This window comes from Papio anubis, chromosome 1 (genome assembly GCF_008728515.1).
Source record: "Papio anubis isolate 15944 chromosome 1, Panubis1.0, whole genome shotgun sequence".
In the NCBI taxonomy this organism is placed as follows: Eukaryota; Metazoa; Chordata; class Mammalia; order Primates; family Cercopithecidae; genus Papio; species Papio anubis.
The window spans coordinates 1,615,433-1,638,944 of record NC_044976.1 but is presented as its reverse complement, the minus strand read 5'-3'; the positions used below and the strand labels follow the sequence as shown (position 1 = coordinate 1,638,944).

General features: G+C 62.9%; 2 protein-coding genes across 4 annotated transcripts; one reads left to right on the top strand and one right to left on the bottom strand.

Annotated features, from left to right (window-relative positions):
- Nucleotides 1-3,135: 3,135 nt before the first annotated feature.
- On the bottom strand, nucleotides 3,136-13,945 carry LOC116273836. Of its 2 annotated transcripts, XR_004182292.1 has the most exons (3): nucleotides 10,525-13,945; nucleotides 4,470-4,581; nucleotides 3,136-3,853 (listed from the first exon to the last, which is right to left on the bottom strand). XR_004182292.1 is itself a non-coding variant. In XM_031663760.1 (2 exons), exons 1-2 carry the CDS (start codon nucleotides 4,279-4,281, stop codon nucleotides 3,313-3,315), a joined length of 681 nt encoding a protein of 226 aa, XP_031519620.1. In that variant the 5' UTR covers nucleotides 4,282-4,421; the 3' UTR covers nucleotides 3,136-3,312. The 2 variants fall into 2 exon arrangements, 1 of the variants encoding a protein (XP_031519620.1); XM_031663760.1 differs by lacking the exons at nucleotides 4,470-4,581; nucleotides 10,525-13,945 and adding an exon at nucleotides 4,142-4,421.
- Nucleotides 13,946-20,703: 6,758 nt separating this feature from the next.
- Nucleotides 20,704-22,549, top strand: HES5 (hes family bHLH transcription factor 5). Of its 2 annotated transcripts, XM_003890999.5 has the most exons (3): nucleotides 20,709-21,188; nucleotides 21,288-21,453; nucleotides 21,550-22,549. In XM_003890999.5, exons 1-3 carry the CDS (start codon nucleotides 21,135-21,137, stop codon nucleotides 21,828-21,830), a joined length of 501 nt encoding a protein of 166 aa, XP_003891048.1. In that variant the 5' UTR covers nucleotides 20,709-21,134; the 3' UTR covers nucleotides 21,831-22,549. The 2 variants fall into 2 exon arrangements, with proteins under 2 accessions (XP_009212927.1, XP_003891048.1); XM_009214663.4 differs by having other exon boundaries at nucleotides 20,704-21,188; nucleotides 21,288-22,549.
- Nucleotides 22,550-23,512: the final 963 nt, after the last annotated feature.

The window sequence follows — 23,512 nt, the reverse complement described above, 5'->3', positions numbered from 1 at the left end:
TGGGGTATCAAAACAAAGCAAAGGGCCACAGACTTGGGGGTCCAAGAGATGGAAGCGCGATGTTCTCATAGTTCTGGGGGCTGGAAGTCCAAATGCAGGGGCTGGTGGGCTTGGTTCCCTCCTGGGCCTGAGACGGTACCTGCTCCCTATGTCCTCACAGCTTCGTCCCTCTGTCCCCAGGACCCTGCTGCCTCCTCCTCTTCCTGGCCTCCAGGAGTGCTTGTGTCTGAAGAACGCTGGGCAGGTGTCCCCAGAGGGCGGCTGGAGGGACTCCGAAGCCACTTTCACTTTCTCCCTCCTCCACGTCTGCATTGTTTGTGTTTGCATCTGCCTGTGTGGCTTTTGCACCGGAAGTGGGATGGAGAGACGTGTGAACCACCACTGCTGGGGGAAGGCTGGCCCCAGGGAACCCATGGCTTTCCCAGAAGGGAGCCCTGCCATTGGAAAGCTGGCTTCAGGCTGCTGCACAGGCCCCTCCCCGCCCTCAGCCCTGGCCTGCGGGAATCGGGAAAGGGTGGGGTCCAGCTGCATTACAAAAGGACTAAAGCCACTGATTTGCACACTTGCCAGTGGCTGAAATGGTCAATAAAACGTCATGTACCTTTCACCACAGAGAAGAAAGCCCGCAGCCAAAGAGTGTAAAGAGGCTCCAAGGAGGCCCGGGTGCCCTGGAGAGACCCTGCATCCTCACGACAGGCGTCCCTGTCCTGCAGCGGAGGTTTCCCAGATGAAGGGGTCCCTGGCGGGAGACAGGACCCTGCACACGGGTCCTCTGCCACGCTGCTCACCATGCCTGTGCGTTATCTCACCATGAAAAGTCACCTAGGCCGGGCATGGTGGCTCATGCCTGTAATCCCAGCACTTTGGGAGGCGGAGGTGGGCAGATCACCTGAGATCAGGAGTTTGAGACCATCCTGACTAACATGCTGAAACCCGGTCTCTAGGAAGAATACAAAAATTAACTGGGCATGGTGTTGGGGTGCCTTGTAATCCCAGCTACTCGGGAGGCTTGGGGATGCTGAGGCAGGAGAATTGTTTAACCCCGAGACCGCTGAACCTGGGAGGCTACTCGGGAGGCTGAGGCAGGAGAATCCCAGCTACCGAGGCTGAGGCAGGAGAATCAGCTGGAACCTGGGGAGAATCGCTGAACCTGGGAGGCTACCGAGGCTGCGGCAGGAGAATCGCCAGCCTGGGAGGCAGAGGTTGCAGCCAGCGGCTTGCAGCCGGCGGCTCCCAGAGCTGGGAGGAAACCCCGCTGGCCAAGCTCCTGCTCCACCACCCCAGGTGAGGGGCCGCCCCAGTCTGGGAACTCCAACTCCCTTCAGCCGGGCCAGGGCCTGTGGGGTCAGGGCCTCAGGGCCGAAGCCCCACGTCTGAAAGTGCGCGGGCCTGCCTGGCAGCAGCTACGATGGTTCCTTTAAACGTGCGACGCTTGCCGTCACCGGTCGGTCATCATCGAGAGTGAAAAAAGACGGTGCAGCTCCTTCCACGGAGGACAAGGTCACAGGTGGGGCAGCCAGACCCTCGAGTGAAGTGGGGCGGCTGCAGCCCTGCCCTCCCCCTCAGATGCCCCAGGATAGGCCAGGGTGGGAGAAAGGGCACCTGTCCCAGCACCCTGAGTGGCCACTGCCCCGTGCCCCTGCTCATCAAAAGTGAAGTGGAGGCCCCCCAGGGCAGAGGTGGCAGTCCCCAGGCAGGCACCTGCTGTATGCCTGCCAGTAGTGGGGGCCCCAGGGTAGGCTCAGCCTACTTATGAGGCACCCACCCCATGCTGGGCAGTGCAGTGGGCACAGGGATGGCTCAGGTTGGCCTCCCTCCCACGGAGGAGACAGGCTCACAGCGGGGAAGTCAGAACCCCAAGTGTGAAGTGGTGGGTACCGGATCGGGGTGGCCCAGACTCCGTGGGCTGGGGCTGCACCAGGCACAGAAGGAGCAGTGGCAGCGACTCATGACTTTGGGCGGCTCAGGTCCTGCCCGTGCCAGTCTGCAGGAAAATACCAGGACTTCCGCCTCCCTGCCCTCCCTCCCCCACACCCGCCCACGTGGCCAGGACGTGACTGTCACCATGGGGACTTCCGCAGGGCCTGGTGCTTTCCCAGACAGGTGACTGCCAGTCTGATCTCAGCCTCCCCTAAGCAACATTCCAGGATCCTCTGGAAAGGCCCACCCAGGCCTGGGCCTTCCCTGGTCGGTGCGGGGCTGTGGCCGCGATCCCTGGCAGCAGGCCAGGATGTGGGGGCCGCCCTGAGGGAGCTGGGGCAGGGCCCAGGGACCCTCCACCTCTGAGTTTGTCCTGGGAGCTGAGACTTCCTGGTGGGAGACCTCAGACCTGTCTCCTTCTCTGAGCCACAGGGACTGCAGGTCCAGGCCTTTTGCCTGGACAGGCCTCAAGCCACCAGGGGGCAGCAAAATCCAGGCCCTGCCTCCCCCGCCGCAGATGCGGCTTCCGGGAACCTGGGCTCCCTGTGCCATCACCTGCATGCCTAACCCCAGGTGTGCATTTGCAACCACACCCGCTGCAGCCCTTTAAAAATCCGCCTCCTCCTCCCTTCCCTCCCTCTGGGAAAACACAAGGGCTGCCCTCCATGGTCTGGTTGTCAGTGAGGGACACTGGGCTGGACCCAGACACTAGAATAAATTATTTGGGGAATACATGGGGTTTGATGAGGGGTCAGGTGAGTCCGTGGGGGCGGGGCAGCCATGGTCAGGGTGGATCGCAGTCCAAGGCCAGCCCCCGCTGCTGCAGGGCCTCAGCCCCCACTCTCATGTCCTGTGTGCTTGTCATGGTTCCAGAGTGCAGGAGCCCCCACTTGGTCATCTCTAAAATGAGGTCATGTCGCTCTGCCTCCCGGGGTTATTGAGAGGTGACTGGCGAACACTCCCACAGGTGGCTGACACACAGCGGGGCTCACAGGGGCACTGGGCAAACCGGGGCTCCCCCAGATTGCTGTGGGCAGGAAGGAGCTGTCCCGGGCTCAGAGCAGCCCTGAGGGGCTTTCCAGCAGGGGCCAGGGGAGAGGCCAGAGGGGCAGGGCCCCAGCCCGGGGAGCCCCAAGCTCCCTGCCCATGTCCTGAGCAGAGGCCTCTAATCTCAGGGGCTGCAGTCGGCCAAGCCGTGGGCCAGAAACTCAGGAAGAAATTGCAGGGCCAGTGCCTTTATTAAAGCTCCACGGAGGGGCAGCTCCAAGGCCTGCACGCCACAGTTGGCCGCCATTGCTCAAATGACACACCGCATCCCCCCCAGTGCCGCCACAGCCCCATACCCGGGGGCAGTCAGCACAGGACCATGCTCTTCCATTGCACAGCGTTCACCTACCCCACCACCACTTCAGCGTAAACCGTGGAGTCCTTTCCCAGGCCGAACGGAGCCGGGGTACAGCTGCAGGGCCTGACTGGGGAGGCGCTGCCCAGCCCCTCCCCACACACCTGCCCCTCCCCACCAGGCGCCTCCCCACCTCCGGCTGCCTCCAACCGCCTTTCTAACACCCCCCTTTCCCCAGAGCCCCTCCTCCAACACGTAGACTGGCCGCTGCGTCCATGGGAGGGGCTGCTCAGCCCCCGCCCCGCCCTGGCGCTGGGCACCAAGCAGGAGGGGAACGGAAACCCCCTCTGGTTCTCTGGGAGATGAGGGGTCTGGCAAAGTGGCCACCAGGGCGTCCACCGGTCCCCTGTAGGCCGGGTTGCTGGACGCTGCTTCTGGGCAGAGGCCGAGGTCTCTCCGGCCCGTCGCTCTTCATTCACCGTGGTCTGAGGCTCCCCAGTACTCGGTGCAGCGGGAACGCCGGAAGGCTTCCCGGAGGCGGCGCGCCAGGCCTTCCCTGAGGTCCATCCGCCGCGCTCTCGGAGGCCTGGGCTGCGGAGTGAGGTGGCTGGTGAGGCCTGCGGGGCGGGAGGCCGGTGGGACGCGCGTCCTGCCCAGCGCAGGCGACAGACACCCCTGCCGCCACCCCCACCAGGCTCGCCGGGGACGTTTCCTGCTCTGTCCCCAGCTTGGGGCTGGGCTGGCACCGCAGGAACTTCTCGGACAGCAGGGAAAGCAGAAAGGTGGCAAGGAGCGCCCACCAGCCCCTGCCCGGCCCGCCACGAGCGCCTTGCGCTGCGCCACACCGCCACGCTCCTCACTCTGGAGCACCGGCCTCACCGAGCGCGCGGATCGGAGGCCGGCCGGGAGGCGGCGGCGGCGGCGGTGCAGGTGGTGGAGGCGCCTTTATGGGCGCCCGGCGGTGGTACACGCTTTCCCACGCCCAGCAGCCAATTGGCAGCCAGGGCCGGAAGACGCATGGCCCCCGCCCCCTAGCTCCGGGTTGGGCTGGGATAGGGACGCGCCCCCCTCCAACCGGCCTCCAGCAGCGGGGTGTGGGCAGGCGTGGCCGGGGGACACGTGGGGCCTGACCCGGAGGAGGCGCCTGCCCCTAAGTCCCTCCCTCAAACCTGCTCCCTCCCTGTTCCCAGCTTTCCGGCCACCTGACCTGTCCTCCGTCTCACAGTCTTCCCGCCTGGCCAGGAGCAGCCCCAGCCCAGGCGTCTGCCCAGGCCTGGCCCCCTTAGGGGTGAGGACAGAGGCCGCAGAAGCAGCTCCAGCTGTGGAAGCAACAAGGAGACAGAAAGGCCAGGGAAGAGGCTGAGCAGCAGTCACTGCACAGGGAGGCCAGGGCCACTGCTCCAGGAAGCCCCCACCCTCCTCCTGCACTTCCTGATAATCCAGGCCAGCGGCCACCTCCCCCAGGAAGCCCCCTGACTCCTCCTCCCTCCCCTGGGCTGGCTCTCATATTAAAAAGTCATCCTTGGAGGTGCTCTGGGCAGTTAATTCTGGGGAGCAGCCCCCCGCCCCAGCTTCTCCAAACCTGCTATTCGTTAACCAGCTGCCCTTGGGGGTCTTTCCATCAGCCTTGAGAGGCGGCAGTGCTGTCCCACACCTCAGATGAGGAGACAGGTCCAGGGAGGAGGCCTTGCCCAGCCCCACCATGTCCCTCTCCTGCCCCCTGCACTGAGTGACAGGGTGGGCTGCTGAGTGGGCAAGAGGATGGATGCAAAGGGTGTGAGAGCCATGCAGGCCAGACTTGGAAGCAAGGAAGGTGCAGCCCCGGGGACTCACGGCCAGAGTGTGGGGGCGAGCGATGGGTGGTCTGACGGTGGAGGCACGACGTCAGGCACGGCAGTGGGTGCCTGCAGGGTCCTCCTAAGCCATCCTTTACCCAGGCACCCATGATAAATGATGGGCCCAGGAAGGGTGCCAGTCTCGGGCCAAAAGAGAGGGGGTGACAGCTGGCCTGGGTGGTTGCACAAGACTGCCCCTATGCCCCCAGCCCTGCAGACCTCCCGCCCCCATGGCCAGCAGGGAACTGCCTCCCTATCACGAAAGTCCTGCTGGGGGTGGCCAGGTAGGCTGTGGCTGCCTCTCTGCCAGCCCCGCCTGCCTGAGGCCATGAATGGCCGGGAGCCTTTTGTGGGTGAGCAGCTGGCTGCCGGCCCTTTCTGTGGGGCTGTGGGAAAGTCCTCGGGCCAGCCTCTCACAGCCTCTCAAAGCCCGGATTATCTCTGGGTCTGCAGGACACCCTCTCAAGGACGCCCCCAGCATGGCTGGGGGCAGGGGCGCCTCTGCAGAGGCCCTGTCTGCTGAGCTCTGGCCCCTTGGCCAGGAACGGTCTCCTGAGTGGAAAAGCCCTCGGACACCCGGCTCCATGCCCCCTACCCCATCCAACTGCCCAGACTCAGAAATGCCCACCACGCCAGGCAGGCTGCCCTGGAGCCCTGGTCCGCTGTTGTCCTGGCCTCTGGCCCTCTGGGGGAGGGTGTGCTCAGCAGAAGAGCTTGCTGGGGGCTGCCAGTCCCCCGCCGACCTCAGGCCACGTGGCTGCACCCACAGCTGGGCAGACCCAAGCCAGGTCCAGGGCTGAGATCAGACTTGGAGATGCTCAGGGCTGAGGGCCTCAAGGCAAGTGCTCACTTACTCAGCACCTACTGCATACAGGCCATGCCTACTGCATACAGGCCAGGCAGAAGCTGCTCAGAGTCCTGAGACGGGGGCAGGACCACAGCTGCCCCATCCCCACCGAGCAGGGGTGGGCCCAGCTCTAAGCATAGCTGCCGGCAGCCAGCTGGCCTTTCCCTGACCCCCAGCCAGTTCCCAGGAAGCCTGGGACACGGGCAGGGGTCGCCCACCCAGGAAACCGAATGAAGAAGGTGAGCAGAAGCAGAGCCTGGCAGTGCCTGGGGCGGGGGTCTGCCTGCTGAGGCCAATGCGCATGCCTCATCCACTCTCCGTCCTCAGCACAGGCCTTGGGTGGGACCGTTATCAGCTCCATTGCACAGTGAGGAAACAGCCCCAGAGGGCCCACCTACTGAGGGGCACTCCCTAGATTTGAACCTTGTGCCCACAGCTCTCCCCACTGGGCCGTGTGCACATAGCCTGCATCAGGGGTAGGGCAGGGAGGCAGGCGCCTGCCTTGGTACCCTCCTGGCACCTAGTGCCATGCCAGGACCAGAGCATGCAGGGGACAGCCAGGAGGCTGTGGGAACTGGAAGGTTCTGAACAGGCCAGATGTGTGCGGTTTCCAGCGCGGTTGCTCAGGGAGCCTCGGCTGCTTCCTGGGCCTCAAAGGCAGCCTGGAGGGGGCCCTGCCGCCCGCTGGGACGACTGCTCCCCAGATGGCCTCTGAGGCCGGAGCTCAGCACACAAAGCCCAGGCAGCCCGTGGCGAATGAGTTTGTTGCCGCGCACGCGCCTTTTGTGAAGGATGAATGTCCGCGGAGCGGGGTGGGGTGTGGGAACCCACCCAGAGCGGGCTCCAGCCCTAATGCCCCTCCAGGCAGGGGAGGTAGGCGGATGCCTGGGGCAGCACACAGACTCGGTGCCAGCCCCAAGCCCTGACACAGGCACCAGTGCCAGGCTCCCCTCCCTCCCCCACACCTCACGTAGGAGCCACAGGTGAGGGAGGGCTGAGGGTGGCTGCCACTCTGCTCTGAGGGTGGCTCCAGGGCAGGGGAGCTGCCTGATGGGACTGGAGCCCAGTGGGCTGAGGGCCACTGAGCAGGAGGCTGGACACAGCCCCAGGGGCTCCAGGGGCGGGGTCAGGGGGTTGGGGGGAAGCACGACCTTCTGGAACCTGCCCTGGGCACCTTCAAGTCCAGAGGGTGGCTGCCCTCCAGAAGCCAGAGTCTCCCCTGGTTGAAGCCAGGATGCATCTCAGTCCGGGGGTGGGGACAAGAGGCTGAAGGTCTCTGCCAGACCTGGGGGTCAACCAAAGGATGAAGCCCAGACTCCCAGAGCCCCTCCCGTCCCTCTTCCCCCACCGCGGGACCAGCAGAACTCTCAGCCCTGTACCCAGCACACAGAGACCACTTAATGAAAAAGGGTGTTTCCTGCCCTGCTGGGCTGGCAGCCTGACCTCTGCCTAAGCTGGCCAGGCCTTCCCCTCCCTTCCCTCCATCTGTGACGGTGGTGCCATGTCCACTGTACTGCAGCAGGTCCCAGGAGACCCCCATCCGTGGCTGTCGGAGTGCCCCAGGCATGGGTCCTCCCTGCTGGTCACTGCTGAGGGTCCCAACGCTGGGCTGGAAGCCCCTGCCTGAGACAGCTGGCCCACCGTAATGGGGGTGGGGAGGATGGGAGCCCCACTCGGCACCACACCCCAAATAGAGTGCTGATAAAGGCCAGCATCCCCTGTAAGAGTTAGGGTAGGGGTTGGGGGCATGTCAAGGGAAGGGCTGGGATCCAAGGCTCAGAGAGAAATGATCACTGGGGCCTGGGACCTGAGCCCACATCTGTGATCTCCCTGGCCCCCACATGCGGATGACAGAGGTTCATAGACGGAGGGTCCCCCCACCCTGGCCAGACAGTGCTTACAGAGCTAGGGCACCAGATGGGGAGGTGCTGGCACAGGGGCAGTGCAACAAGGCCAGGGCCACAGTAAGGGCCAAGCATCTGCAGGCCAGTGGGACAAGAGAATGGACTTCCAGATCCAGAGTCCCAGAGCTGCCGGCCCCCACCCAGGGCTTCTTAGGTAACCGACAACCAGCAGCCCCTCCCACCCCCACCACCCCGGCAGTGTGGCCCAGACCCCAGCCCCCCACAGGCCCTAATCTGCTTCAGGAGCAAGCAAGCTGCCATCCCACAAAGCCCCCAGCACTGCCCCAGGCTGCTGCTCCCCCTGGACTCTGCTCCCCGCAGAAGGCATATTGACCCCACCCTGTGTCTGTTTGGGGAGCCCCAAAGATCAACCAGGCCACCCCCTCAATAACCAGATGGGGAAAAAGGCAAAAAGTCAGCCCAGGACCCCAGCGAGTTATGTGGAGCTGCCAGACTAGCCGGGAGGGGAGCTGGGACGCTTTTCGGTACAAAGTGGGTCTTTCCCAGCAGTGGAAGAGCAGATCCGCGTGCATGCTCTGTGGCAGGGACCCGAGGAAGTGCTTGTGGCCAGGGTGAGGGCCAGATAAGCAAAGCAGGTGCCCGACCTGGGTGGGTGAGGCTGCCCACCTGCCCTTGCCCAGGGTTCTCTCCAGACTCTGCCTCCACCTGGCAGCTGGGCCCTCGGTTTCCATGGGCCTCAGTTTGCCTCCCTGTCCAATGGGCATGATGATGAAGCCTCAGGATGGTGTGGCCACACCCGAGTGCACACTCAGTCGCCTCCTGAGGCTGCCACATCAGCCCCAGAAGTGAGAGGAATGGGGCACACCCCCGGGGGTGGGAGCACAGCGATTGTGGAAGGCTCTGCCTGGCACAGGTAGTCCTTCACTGTGGGTGGGGCCAGTGCTTATGAAGAGAGCCAAGCAGTAATCACTGCAGACCGTGTGGCCAGGGTCTGTCCTCCCACACCACTGGTGGTGCACCAGGAGGTGGCCCTCCTGGACAGCAGCGGCTGTGATGCCCGGCTATGTCTCTGTACAATGTTATTTATGGATGCTGAAACTTGAATTTCATCTTTTTCACATGTAGTGAAATATCCTTCTCTATTTATTTGTTTCAGCCGGTGCTGAGACCCGCTGACCTATAATCCCAGCTAGTCAGGAGGCCAAGACAGGAGGATCGCTTGAGCCCTGGAGTTCAAGACCAGCCTGGGCAACACAGGGAGACCCTGTCTCAAAAAACAAAAAAAATTAAAGAACACTCTTGGGTGGGGGTGGGGGTGGGGGTGGGGGGTGGGGGTAGGGGGTGGTCCAAAATCAGTGAGAGGCCCCGACACTCACTCCTTTTCTAAAAACTTTACAAATATTAACGCGTCTGATCCTCCCAAAACCTAGTGAGGGGGCCTATCACTGTCTCCATTTAACAGATGAGGAAACTGAGGCACGGGTAGGGTTAAGTGCCCTGCCCGAGGTCCCACAGCTGGGGGACACCCTGGGAGTCCTCCCCGCTCCCGCCTCCCCAGCCTCTAAGAACCAGGGATTTGGGGGCTGGGGATGAGCCTCCTGAGCGTTTCCCTAGCCCCTAACTCGAGAGCCCTCCCGACCCGGGCGAGCCGGGACACAGCCCTCCCCACCCCCCCCCCCCCCCCCCCCCCCCCCCCCCCCCCCCCCCCCCCCCCCCCCCCCCCCCCCCCCTCTCCGGTGCGCGGGTTTCCGAGCCCCTCCCTCCGCGGGGCTGTGGGTTCGCGCTCGCCGGCAGTTCCCACACTGCGCGGGCGGGCGGCGAGGGAAGCGTGCCTGGGCCCCCCCGCGGCATTAGTGCCGGGGTCTGACTCTGAATGAATGAGGGCGGCGGCGGGGGGCGCGGGGGGGCAACTCCCAAAAGACCATCTGGCTCCGCGTTATAATAGAGCAATAAAGGGCTTGTCTGCCTTTCAGAGGTTGGGAACGAGCTGCTCTCTGACACCGCGGGGTTTTTAACCAGCTTGGGACGGCGACCCGGCCCTGCCCCGGGGCGCAGGGGGGCTGGGGGGAGACAGGCAGGGCGGGGCGCGCGGCCACGTGGGCCCGGGTGGCCCCTAATCCCCTCGCCCGTGAGACCGCGGGCCGCGGGCTTTCCCACCGCCCACCCCTGCGCGCCGGGGGCGCCCACCCCGCAGGTGTCCCCATGGCCTCCACAGCAGCCTGGCTTTACACTAGGGAAACCGAGGCCCGGAAGGCTGGGCAGGGGGAGCCTGAAGTTGTGGCCATGCCCTCCGGGGTGTGGACTCCAGCCCCTTGGAGAAGGTGGGACCTGGAATGGTGCACAAAGCTGAGGCCTCAAGCCTGGCCTGGGACTTGGGAAGGCTGCAGTCTGTCAGGGGTGCCCTCATGGGCTACAGGAGCCCCCTCGGCTTCAGGAACACTCATCCCATCTCTACAGATGCCCAGGTGCCCTAGGAGCAGTTGGTGCACCCTGCCCAGGGGTGTGGGCTACTGTCTCAGTGGGGGCCCCAGTGGCCTGTCAGGTGTCAGCCCCACGAGAATGGGGTCCTGGAGAACCCAGGCCCAAGCCAGGGCACCAAAGGGCTTCAGCTCAGTGGGCCTGGTGCACCCCCAATTCTCCAGCAAGGGCCTTTCCCCCGAGGTTCTTGGGCCAGGGAGCCCGGCCACAGGTCCCGGTGGAGGGATGGAGCCTTACCTTAGTCAGATGAGAAAAGGAGCCCTGAGGCCCAGAGCACTCACCAGGCTCTCACCACAGCCTGGAGAGGAAGCCTCACTGCCCCCACTCTTTCCTGAGTAAACGAATTCAAAGCTGAGCAGCTGGCAGGGGGGAAGGATCTGCGTCCCTGAACCACAGAATCTCAGTCTGTGGGTTTGAGACCCGCAGCCTCTGCAGAGAGTCAGACCCTAGCCAAGATGGGCCTCGGAAGTGGTACCTCCACGGCCCAGCCCAGCCCACCCAGAGTGCTCCCACACAAGGCTTTAGACCTGCCCTCCCTGTTCAGACCCCACAGGTCCCCGTGTCTTGGGCCAGGCTGGTGTGAGATCAGGAGATGGGTAGAGGGCCCTGCCCCCTGACTTGGTACCCCTGGCCAGGTGCAGTGTGCAGTGCAGGGACTGGGACACCTGTTTGGGCCCACGGGCCAAATTTCACGTGAGAATCAGACAACAGGTGACCTGCCCCAGCACAGAGACTCCTTCTGGGCTGGGGCTAACTGGGTATGGAGCGGGTGGACGCTACTCTGCAGTGCCCCAGCTCTTTCCCAGCCATCTTCAGGGTTTGCCTCACTTCCAGCAACCTGGAGCCAGGCTTCCTGAGGCCAAGATGAGCCTTGGCAGGGAAAGCCCATTTTACAGACCCATAAGCTGAGGCTCAGAGAGGAGTGGGGTGTGTCCAACAGTCTCTGAGTGAGAAAGACAAGGGCGGAGCCCAGCCTTGGCCTGGACCTGCCGCTTTCACCAAGCCACTCAGTGCCTGCCCCGGGGCCTCTCGGAAGGAAACACTCCTGGGGGACCCCTGCAGGTTCTAGCTGCTCCCAGACTCTGCACCCCTGCTCTGCACCCCAGCACGCCACTGAAATGCCACAGGAGACTGGGCAGTCTGTCTCCACAGGCACAGGAAGAGCAGACCTGAGGAACAGCGGGACCCTGCTGCAGGGCCTGGCCCGCTGGCAGAACGATTCCACACAGCCACTGTCCTGGGCATTGTCAGTGGCTGTCAGTGGTGCCGCTGGAGATGACAAGCAGGTCTGGGAGGCACCCAGCTCACAGCGGGGGATGTGGAGGCCCCACAGAGATGGTTTAAGCAGGTGTCTGTGTTCCCAGCCTCAATAACCCAGAGCCTGGGGAGTTGCTGCAGAGTGGGAGCTGAGAGGCTGACCCCCGTGAGGGCCCCAGGAGCACACCTAGACAGGCCGGTCCCCTCACTTTGTGAAGCCTCAGTTTCCTCATCTGTACAATGGACTTGATCATCATAATCCAGAATCACAGAGCTGCTGTGCAGGTGCAAAGCCCTTCTGGGCTGTGCACACCGGGGGTGCTCACTTGGAGGTCAGACTGCAGAGGCTGCGAGCCCTGTCCCACCACAACCCAGCTTCTCAGCCGGGTCTCTTGCCAGTTGTGACACCACTGGGTGCTGCCAACAGGTGTTACTCAAGGCAGACGCTCTAACCCGCTTGGGATGCTTAGGCCCCCAGGTAGAATTCAGGCCCAAGGGGTGATTGGGAAGGGGGGTCTGATGTCCTGACCTCAGCAAATGGGAGTGCTTCACATCCAGGGGAGGTGCCACATACTGGGGGGCTCAGCACATGGCAGCGGCTCTGCACACAGAGGATGATCTGCACACAAGAAGGGCTCAGCACACAGAGGATGATCTGCACACAAGAAGGGCTCAGCACACAGAGGATGATCTGCACACAAGAAGGGCTCTGCACATGAGAGGTAACACACAGGCATGTTCTCTACACAGGAGGGGCTCTGCACACAGAACACAGAGGGGACTGCACACAGGAGGGGCTCTGCACAGGTGGAGGGGCTCTGTACACAGGAGGGGTTCTGCACACAGGAGGGGCTCTGTACACAGGAGGGGCTCTGCACACAGGAGGGGCTCTACACACAGAGGGGACTCTGCACACAGGAGGGGTTCTGCACACAGGAGATGCTCTGCACACAGGAGGGGCTCTGCACACAGGAGATGCTCTGCACACAGAGGAAACTGCACACAGGAGGGGCTCTGCACACAGGAGGGGCTCTGCACACAGGAGGGGCTCTGCACACAGGAGGGGCTCTGCACACAGGAGGGGTTCTGCACACAGGAGGGGCTCTGCACACAGGAAGGGCTCTGCACACAGAGGAAACTCTGCACACAGGAGGGGCTCTGCACACAGAACACAGAGGGGACTACACACAGGAGGGGCTCTGCACACAGGAGGGACTCTGCACACAGGAGGGGTTCTGCACACAGGAGGGGCTCTGCACACAGAGGGGACTCTGCACACAGGAGGGGACTCTGCACACAGGAGGGGCTCTGCACACAGGAGCGGCTCTGCACACAGGAGGGGCTCTGCATACAGAGAGGACTCTGCACACAGGAAGGACTCTGCACACAGGAGGGGCTCAGGAACTGCTATTTACTTTAGCACAGTGTGAACAGGGAGGCCTGTCCAGCCTCCACCTTGGATGATGAGAGAGTTCTCAGCCCACTTTCTCACCGAGGTCACTCCAGGTCAGGGGTGCAGAGACAGGCCCAGCAGCTCCCAAGGACATCAGAGCCCCCTTCCCCAATCACCCCTTGGGCCTGAATTCTACCCTGGGGCTTGAGCATCCCAAGCGGGTTACAGAGTCTGCCTCGAGTAACACCTGTCAGCACCACCCAGGGGTGTCACAGCCAGTGGGGGAGACCCAACTGAGAAGCCAGGCTGTGGTGGGACAGGGCTGGCAGCATCTGCAGCCTGACCTCCACCCCAGGAGAAGGCTCTGGCCCCTGCCCACTTTTCCTCGGGCCTCGGCTTCCCCACTGGACTCTGCACGCCCTGACCCCCCTCCTGGGTCTGAGCAGCACACAGCAGCACCTCCTATGGGAAGCCAGTGTCACCCTGGGGAGGAGTGGCTGATCCTAAGCACTGAGGGCCGCACCCTGAGCTCTGTCCCTTCTTGGTTCTGCTGCCAACTGACTGGCAGCATGCCCCTCGCCAAGACCCGCCTCCGGGCGTGGGGGGGGGCACGACCGTGAGACCTGGGCAAGTTACTTTGCCCTTCAGCACCTCTGTCCCTCACCTGCAGATAGGGATGCACTTACCTGCCTCGGAGGGCCGCCAGGGGCCTGGCTGCGCACTGTTCCTACTGGGCAGGGCAGGGTGGGGGCACTCCTGTCAGGGTTTTCCCCACAGTCACCCCAGGGCTCACGTGGCACAGAGCAGTGCTCGGCCAATGCGGACACTCTGGGAGTGAGGGCAGTGGGGCAGGGTGGGGACGGGTGGCCCAGCTGAGGACATCTGAGCAGGTGTAAGCATTCCTGGGCACATGCACACAGATGCATGTATAGACACACATGGGCACACACGCACACCCACACCGGTACACACAGACACATGGGCACACACACACAAGTACACAAGCACACACACTGGTACACAGACACACAGAAACACTTGTACACACAGACACATGGGCACACACGTATACAAGCACACACATTGGTACATAAACACACGGGCGCACACACACTGGGACACACAGGCACATGCACACACACACATACACACAAACACATGGGCACGCATACACACAGGGACACACACACGTACACAAGTGCACACACACACTGGTACACACATACAGGCACACACACAGACATACACATGCACAGGTGCACTCACACAGGTGTATACACAGGAGCCTCCTGGGACGGGCACAGTGGCTCACACCTGTAATCTCAGCATTTTGGGAGGCTGAGGCGGGCGGATCACCTGGGGTCAGGAGTTCAAGACCAGCCTGGCCAACATGATGAAACCCTGTCTCTACTAAAAGTACAAAATTAGCCGAGTGTAGTGGCACGTGCCTATAATCCCAGCTACTCAGGAGGCTGAGGCAGGAGAATTGCTTGAACCCAGGAGGCGCAGCTTACAGTGAGCCCAGATCATACCACTGCACTCCAGCCTGGGCAACAAGAGCAAGACTGTCTCAAAAAAACAAACCAAAAAAAAAAAAACACAGGAGCCTCCTTCCAGACTTGGAGACGTGGGTCCTGGTCACCTGGTCTCTCCTGCCCCAAGCTGGTGTCCCTGTAGTGCCCTCTGCCTGGAAGGTGCTTCCCAGAACTCCTCACCCAGAACTTGCCAACGCCCTCCTCAGTTACGTCCCCTCTGGAAGCCCCTTTGGTCACCCACCTTCCCCTTCGTCCCCATCTCAGGGATTCTTTCTCGCCCTTCTGAAGATGCAATGACTTCCTCCCAGGGACCCCTGCAGGAACCTACGCGTGTGTATGTGGGTGTGTGTGTGTCTGTGTGTGTGCATGTCTCCGTGTGTGTGTCTGTGTGTTCGTGTCTGTGTGCATGTGTGCGTGTCTCTGTGTGTGTGTGTGCATGGGCGTGTCTGTGTGTGTGCGTGTCGGTGTGTGTGCGTGTCTGTGTGGATGCGCGTCTGTGCGCGCGTGTCTCTGTGTGTGTGTGTGTCTCTATGTGGGGGAGCCCTTTCAAAAACTGCACAAGTAATAAATGCTCATTCAAGAAAACACAGACATGAAAAATTAACCAAATCTATGCCCCCAAAACTGTGTTGGCTCTGCCAGGGGGCGTGTTGCTGCCCGATTCTGCCCCCAGTGTCAGGTGGGCTCCAGCCCAGCTGTTGTGCCCAGCTTCACCACAGGTCCATGCCGGGCCCGGTCTACATCCCCAAGGCATCTCAACAGGTAAGAGTGTCCCCTGCCCCCAGTGCAGGAGCCAAGCCTCAGTCCCTGCTCAGCGTGTGTGCCCAAGCACCTGCTGACCAAGGAAAGAGAAGCTGCCCACCGAGGGGGGTTGCCTGTGGGGAGGAGCTGGAACCAACCCCATTTCTGGACCCAGGTCTTTGGTCCAGTTCTTTATTTAGGAGGGGAGGCATGCAAGGAACTGAGGCCACCAGGAGGCCGCCAGCGGCCTAGCAGAGGGCCCAGGGCGTGGAAAGGGCTGAGGACTTCCTCTTGGCCTCATGGTGGTGCCACCACCCCCACAGAGCACCCCCAAAGACGAGAGCCAAGAGGAGCCATGCAGCCGGCAGTTCCCACACTCCGTGCTCCTGGCAGCCTTCCCTGGCGACAAAGGGCATCGCGCGTGCCTCGCTGGCCGCCTTCATGCTGCAGCCTCCTTTTGTCTGCCCGTCCGTGCAGGCCACCCGCCATCTGGAGCTCCAGCTCCCAGCGCTGATCGGATCGATGCGCTGCTCTGCCAACTCCAGAGGGTGGAGGGCTGCAGGGAGCGGGGGAGGCCACACCGTCCCTCAATAATGCCCCCTCCCCACCAGAGGGCTCCGTGCACGTGAGCGCCCCAGGCTCCCTTCCCCAGCTCCACACACCCCTGCCTTCCCACCACCCCACCTCCTTCAGCTCCTCAGGAAGAAGAGGGGGCGCACCACTGCAGATCCCCGTCTCACGCCAGACCCTCACCAGTTGTGCGGTGTGAGCACCTCTCTGTGCTGCAGACTCAGTGTAAAGAGAAAATAAACAGTGCTTACCTCCCGGCTTCGTAGTCAAGTCTAAACTGGCAAGTACACGTGAAGTGCATAATAAATACTCGAGCGTTGACTCCTCCTGTTAGCTGACCCAGAATACATGTGACCTTGGGCACGTCACTTAACCTCTGTGACCCTCTCGCCCCCAGCCCCCCAGCGGTAGAGTCAGCAAAGGGCATGCAGGAAGTCGGATTTCCACGTTTCATACCTGCCTGGTGCTTCACAGGTAGATGCTCAGCGCCTGGGACTCTTCCTCCCTCCCCCACTGCAGCTCCTGCCTGGAGCCTCAAAGAGCGATCTCAACCCCCTCCCAGCCACTCCTCCTCCCGTGAACAGGTGCCCTCCCTGGCCGAGGGTGGAGACTCGGAGCCATACCTGGTCCAGCTCCATCCGTTCACACCTGGGGAAACAAGCCGGTGCCTCCTTGAGGCAGATGGACTGGCTGCTGATGAAGGGGGCTGGCCTGGCCCCAGGGCCACCGTGTGTGGATGGGCCCAGGGCAAAGGCAGGCAGTGCCAGCCACCGTTCAGGCAGGGGTCCTGGATGTGGGGGAGGCCACTGTCTCTGAAATCCGGAATGGGGCCATCTCCCTGAACTCGCTTCTCAGGCAGAGGACATTTTGCAGACTTCAAGTAGAGTTTCCACCCAGAGGCCCGCAAGCAAGGGCTCCAGGGGCTGGAAGAGGGAAAAGCTGGGAGCTGTGGTTACCCCGACCCTCCTTCCCCAGGTCAGCCTGGCTCCTGGATCCCGCCAGCCTGCCTGCTCCCCACACCCCAAACTGGAAACCCTTGGGGACAGGAACACCAGGTTGGGGGTGCCCGGCACCACACCTAGCTCCTCTGCTATGGCCATGAGGAGGCAGGGCCTGAGGGGGATTGGGGGCTATGACTGCCTGGGTGGGGAAGGGGCAGCAGAAGGGAGTTCATGGTTCTTCTCCAAAAAAGCTCCTCCTCCTTGTTTTCTCCGATTGTGGCAATATATATATAACATAAAACAACCATCTTAGCCATTTTTCAGTGTAGAGTTCCGGATCATGAAGAGTATTCGTGATGTTGTGCCCCTGTCACCACTGTCCACCTCCAGAAAATGTCCATCTCCCAAGCTGAGCCTCTGTCCCCAGGAACAGAGGTTCTGCCTAATCACCCCAGCCCCTGGCACCCACCATTCCACTTTCTGTCTGTGAATCTGACGACTCTAGGGGCCTCGTACTATGGCATCACCTGGGATGGGCCCTTTTGTGACTGCTTTATGTCACTGAGCACAGTGTCCTCAAGGTGCAGGCCTGCTGTGGCCTGCGTCACAAGCTCCTTCTCTTCTGAGGCTGAAGAACGGTCCACTATGTGGATGGACCACATTTGTCTGTTCACGGACACTGGGGTGGGGCCACCTCTTGGGTTAGGGAACCGCGCTGCTCTGAAGACAGGACCCAAATACATCCCTGAGGTCCTGCTTTCCATTCTCTAGTGCGTGGACCTAGAAGTGGAGCTGCTGGGTCTGCGCTTCATGTTTTGGAGAACTGCCAGGCTGTTTTCTAATGTCTGCGCTGTTTGACCTTCCCAGCGTCACATTCCGCTTTGGAGTTGGGAGCAAATGCCCCTGGAGCTTCCCACCGCCCCCCACCCCCAGGGGTCCCTCCTCTCCAGGGAGCTCTTCACGTTACTGTCAGCCCTGGAGGGGAGTGGTGCTGGGTGTGTGGATTATTTAGAAATGGATCATGGTTCTAGACGCACGCATTCTAACTTAATCATGCCCAACTTGTAGGTTTTGCCTGAAGGCCCCCAGCAAAGTGCCCTGCTTCAATAGCTGCTGAGCTGCAGAGGGGAACAGGGAGTCCGTGTTTCGTGGGGACAGAGGTTCAGCCTGGGGAGAAGGACATTTTCTGGAGATGGACAGTGGTGATGGTGGCACAGCATCGTGAATTGACGCAGCAAAGCGCCCTGCCTCAATGGCTGTGTGTGTGGAGGCGGGAGGAGTATTACCAACTCTAGATGCACCAACCCCACCCCAACTATCAAGCCCCTCAGACTTACGGAGCCCTCCAGGGTGGGGGGCTCAGACAGGTGCAGGCAGGACAAACTCCCTCCCTCCTCAAAGCCGGGCTAGGGGAAGAACTCCCCCATCCCACACTGAGGCAGCCAAGGTGGAGGCTCCCAGCCCCCAACACTCCACAGCGCGTCTACGTGGCAGAGCCTCTGCCAGCCTGGAGCAGCCTCCAGCCCTCCCTCCTCCGGCCCCCTCCGCAGCCCGCCGTGGATGGTGTGAGCCGGGAGCCTAGTGAGTTTCCCACACTTTGGCCCCATTCACAGTGTTAAACGGCCCACAAAGGCCAGGCGTGTGCCTCGGAGGCCGCCAGAGCTGCCATCTGGCCCGAACTCAGGGAGGGAACCAGCCTTTCATCCGGCCAGGATTCAACACCATTCATTTCATATTTCCCACAACTGAAAATTGGATCAAAGCTGCTCCAGTCCAGGGGGAGGGAGGAGGAGGCAGGAGGCGGCAGCCCCCACACGGCCCACCCACCACCCTCACCGCCTGCAGGCCGCCGTCCTGGCCCACTGCGGGTGGGCAGGCCGTGGGGGTGAGGGGGGTTGGACCACATCTCCCGGCGGCACGTGTCTCCTGTGGGCCGAAGAGCTGGCTCAGGGGAAGGGACCAGGACACAAGCCCCAGCCACCTGCCCCTCCAAAGCCTGCAGGAACAGGGCCTGGCCTGGGTGCCACCCCCATATCTGGGCACAGGCCCGGGTCCTCGCTGCCAGCAGCCGGGTGGTCAAGGCACACGTGGCTCAGGTTCTGTTTCCTGCTGGCAGAGGTGGTGGCCAGGGCCTGCCTGGGCTGGGGCCACCTGCTCATGCTCCTGCATCTCCTACCCCGTGGCTGAGCACCTCCTTGGTGTGGGCACTGGACCAGCAGGGTGTAGGTCATGGGCACACAGGTGACTACCTCATCCTGCTCTCCCCATCCCCAGTCCAACCCCAGGGAGCCCATAGTCAGGCAACGGACATGCCACAATGTCACTGCCGCCAGTATGAACCCCACTTTGGCTGCAAAATGGCTCCACTGAACACTACCAGATCCCCTGTGTAGCTGGGAGTCCACCACCCATAGCCAGTGCCAGCCGCCATCAGTGCCCAGAGCTGTGGGAGCCATGGCATGAGCATGTGGCCTGGACACCCCCACACAGGTTTGCCCTCCTGCATCCATCAAGTGCCAGAGCGTTCTGGTGGGACCCCACCTGCTCAGAGAAGAGCCCCCAGCTCAGGGTGCAGCAGTCCCAGCCCCCAGTGTCACTGCCTCCCTCTGACAGGCTGGGGCATGAGTCCCCTTCAAGGGAGGTGTTGTGGGAGTCCAGCGATGGTATGACGGTGAATAGGGGTTCCCTTCCTGCCACCTCCAAAGTCACCTGATGTTTCTGCCTGGGAGCCTCCCAGCCTAACTCTTCACAATGGCGTCCAGCTGGCCTGTGGGAGGGCCACCCTGCACTGGCTTGAAGTCCTGCCTTCCCCTGCTGTCCCAGCACTGTCCTGGTTGCCCCCTGGACCATCCATCCTTGTGCTGAGGGCCTCCTGGAGCTAGGCCCACCAAGCGGGTCACTCAGAGCCGGGGGTCACTGCCAAGAGCCTCAGGGGAAGGCTCCTCATTGGACTCTGCCAGCTGGCCAGGGAACCCCACTCCTGGATTCAAACTCTGCCTAACCAGCCCTGATGCCAGCCCCAGCTCCGGGGGCTGAGGCCCTTCCGCTAGGACCTGGCAGGGTCCCAACCTGTCCCTAGGAGGCAGCCCAGGCCCCGAATCCTCTCCCAGTCTCTGCTGCAGAGCATCAGAGGAACTGTGACCACAGGCTAGGGGGTGGGGGTCTCCCAAGGGACCCTCCCCTAAGGACCCAGGGTGGGATTCATTGCCCCAAAGTGGCTCCAGGCGCTCGGCTCAGTTGGCCAGGTACCAGGGTTATTAGCTCATCCCATGGACCGGTGGGGGCGAGGGGGGTCTAGGGCTGGCATGGTCTCTGATCCTCAAGTCTGCCACCTGGCACCCACTCCCCTCCCACTGGCAAAATGCCGGAGGAAAGCAAGCCCTACAAGTGCTCTGGCTGCCAGAGGGATGAGGTGGGGCTGTGGCATGCAGGAACAGTGGCCACAGCAAGTATGCCAAGAGCCGAGGCCTCCCAAGCTTCATGGACACCGAGGTCAGATCCCTGGCCAGATAGGGGTGGGGAGAGGCCCCTGAGGGACATCTGCCAGCTCGTGGAGCAACCCCAGTGCTGCTGTGGGTTACAGGGCTCCTGGGAGGACCGGGTGCAGGAAGCGGAGAGAGCTGCCGGGTGCCGGGCTCCACGTGGAGCACAGGCCCCAGCTTCGTGGAGCTGCCGGGAGCCCAGCCAGGAAGGAGCGAGGCCCATTTTCTAGGTCTGGAGATGTCAGGAGTCCCAGGTGACAGTCAGGGGACTTGTAACATAGGCACGTAGGGCTGATCCTGAGTGTAGACCCCTCTCTCCCCCTCCCCTGGAGGGGCAGCAGGTCCCAGCCAGGGAAGATGCCCATCCCCCAGGAAGCCGTGGCACTTGTTCATTCTACAGCTTTTCCCTTATCTGTGCCTGCGGCCTCTGCCAGCCAGCAGTGGGGAGCCGCTGGGGAGAGGCAGGGGAGGGGAGCTGAGGGGAGGGCGGGAGAGGGGGCCCTCCTTCCTGCCCCCCTCCCCGCTTGGCGGCCTGGGAAAAGGCAGCATATTGAGGCGCGGGGCTCCCGGCATCAGGCCCCGGGATGCTAATGAGGGCGAGCGCGTTCCCACAGCCCGGACATTGTGCCGCGCGGCCCACCTGCTCCTTGGGGAGCGCCCATTGTGCCCGCGCCAATTCACAGGCAATTTAGCGTGCGCTAATGGGCCGGCGCCTTTGTGCGGCCCGCGCGGCCATTGGTCGCGGAGTGTGGGAACGGCGGCGGCGCCAGGACCCCAGGCGCCAGGCCGTGGCCCGCGCCTATATAGGGCGCCGGCGCGCGGGGCCGGTGTCCGCTCCAGCCCGGGACGCGCTTGGCCCTGCCCGCGCCCGCTCGCTTCGTCTTGCCCGGCCTCCCCGCGTTGCCTCCTCGCCTGTTCCGCGCCAGGCATGGCCCCCAGCACCGTGGCCGTGGAGCTGCTAAGCCCTAAAGAGAAAAACCGAGTAAGTATCAGGCTCGCCCAGCGCGCTGTCCCCGCGGCGTCTGGTCCCCGGGTGTCCCCGCGCCGGGCCGGGCCAGCCTGACGCCCCCTCCTCCCGCAGCTGCGGAAGCCAGTGGTGGAGAAGATGCGTCGCGACCGCATCAACAGCAGCATCGAGCAGCTGAAGCTGCTGCTGGAGCAGGAGTTCGCGCGGCACCAGCCCAACTCCAAGCTGGAGAAGGCCGACATCCTGGAGATGGCTGTCAGCTACCTGAAGCACAGCAAAGGTGAGCGCACCCGGGCCCCCCGGGCTCCGAGTTCCCACCGCGCCGCGGCTCCCCCGCGCCCCGCCGTCCGCTCACCGCCGCCGCGTCTCCCCGCAGCCTTCGTCGCCGCCGCCGGCCCCAAGAGCCTGCACCAGGACTACAGCGAGGGCTACTCGTGGTGCTTGCAGGAGGCCGTGCAGTTCCTGACGCTCCACGCCGCCAGCGACACGCAGATGAAGCTGCTGTACCACTTCCAGCGGCCCCCGGCCGCGCCCCCCGCGCCCGCCAAGGAGCCCAAGGCGCCGGGCGCCGCGACCCCACCCGCGCTCTCCGCCAAGGCCACCGCCGCCGCCGCCACCGCGCGCCAGCCCGCCTGCGGCCTCTGGCGGCCCTGGTGACCCGGCGGGACCTGCGGGCGCGCGGCCCGAGGACCAGAAGGCGAGCCTGCTCCTCTCGCCCGTAGGGAAGCGCCTTCCCGCCGTCGTCCGCCCAGGGCTTGGACGTGCCCTTCTTCGGAAGGCTCCAGCCCCAGGCTGGCCGGCCCGCAGGAGCCCCATTCTCAGAGAATGTGTGTGCAGAGTCCCTGCCGTTTTAGGACAGTCAGGGCCCATCTTCTGCCAAGTGTCTGACCCCATGGGGTTGTTCTGTGTTTGCATTTAAGCAAGTGACTTCTGGGAAGTCCCTGGCCGTCCGGGGTTCTATGATATTTGTAGTGCCGGGGTTCGCACGCCGGTGCCCCCAGCCTGTAGAGGACTTTCTTCAGGGCCCGTAGCTGCTGGGCGCACCCCTGGCAGGCGGGCTGTGCCGCGGGCACATTTGCCTTTTGTGAAGGCCGAACTTGAGCTGTATCCTCATAGGAAGCGGTGATCACCCCGGACGGGCGCCCAGGACCCTGTGGGCTGTGGCCAAAAGGCTCCGAGTGTGCCTGGTGGTCTGGCTGGAGCTCACAGTGGGCTGTCTGGGGAGGGTGGGTGCCTCCACTATGATCCTTAAAGGATTCCTCTGTGTGGGTGGATGCGTGTGGGCATGACTGTACTCAGAAATTGAACTCTCGGTCACGTGGAAGCCACGGGACTGCTCTGAAGCCGCTAATAAAATCCGACTGTTCAGCCCCCCCTCCCCGCCCATGGTCTATCTTCTGCTGTGCCTCACACCTGTCCTTGGCAGCCACGGGGAGGGTCTGCAGGGGGTGAAGGGGAATGGGCAGGGCCGCGGTAGCAGTTAAGCAGGGAGGGGCCCCTGCCAGTGGCCTGCTGGACCCAGGAAGAAGGGTGGGGTCCTTGCTCCCGAAGAACAGCGGGAGGGAGGGAGGAAGGGAGGGAAAGCAGGTGAGGAGCAGGGGCAGGGGAAGGTGGGCTGGAGGGGTGGACGTGGTCAGAGCCCTGGGTGGGTCTCCCTCCCAGGCCTTTCACTAGCTCCCAGAAGGTAGGGGTGGGGCAAGATGACAGTGCAGGACCTTAGGCTCTGTCCACTGAGAGGGGACCCAGGGCCACAGCCCACAGTAGACCTCTCGCTACAGTCAAAGGGGCTTGACCGGGCCAAACAGGAGAAAACATTTGCCCCAGTTGCTGCCGTACTCCCAAGGCCTGCAGCACCCGTCCTGGCATGGGCTCCAGGGACACCTGCCCGCTGGCCACTGTGACAGAGCAGAATCCGGCAGTCCTAGCAGGAGCCTGCACGGGGCCATCCCTCGCCTCAGAAAGGGCATGTATTTTTAGGCAGGCCACAGGGTGTTGGCTGAGTCTGCAAGAACTGAGGCCTACAGCTCCCAGGAACCAGCTCCCAGGGGGCGAAATCCATCCAGCAAGGATTGGGCCGGAGTGGGCCGCATTCCCATCCCCGTTGAGTGGCAGCCCCGGGTGTGGGCCTGCCCTGCCTGCTCCTTCCTGCTCAGCCCCTCTCACCCCGCTCAGCCTTCAGCCCCTTTCTGGCTACTCCGCAGGCAATGTCTAGACAGGGTCCCCCCCGCCAGGCCAACCCAGTGCCTGCCAGTGGCCTCCTGAAGTCCCTACCAAGCCACCAGGAATGGTGGGCAGAGCACAAGGAGGGCCCCCATTCGCCTGCATTTTTCCCGCATGTT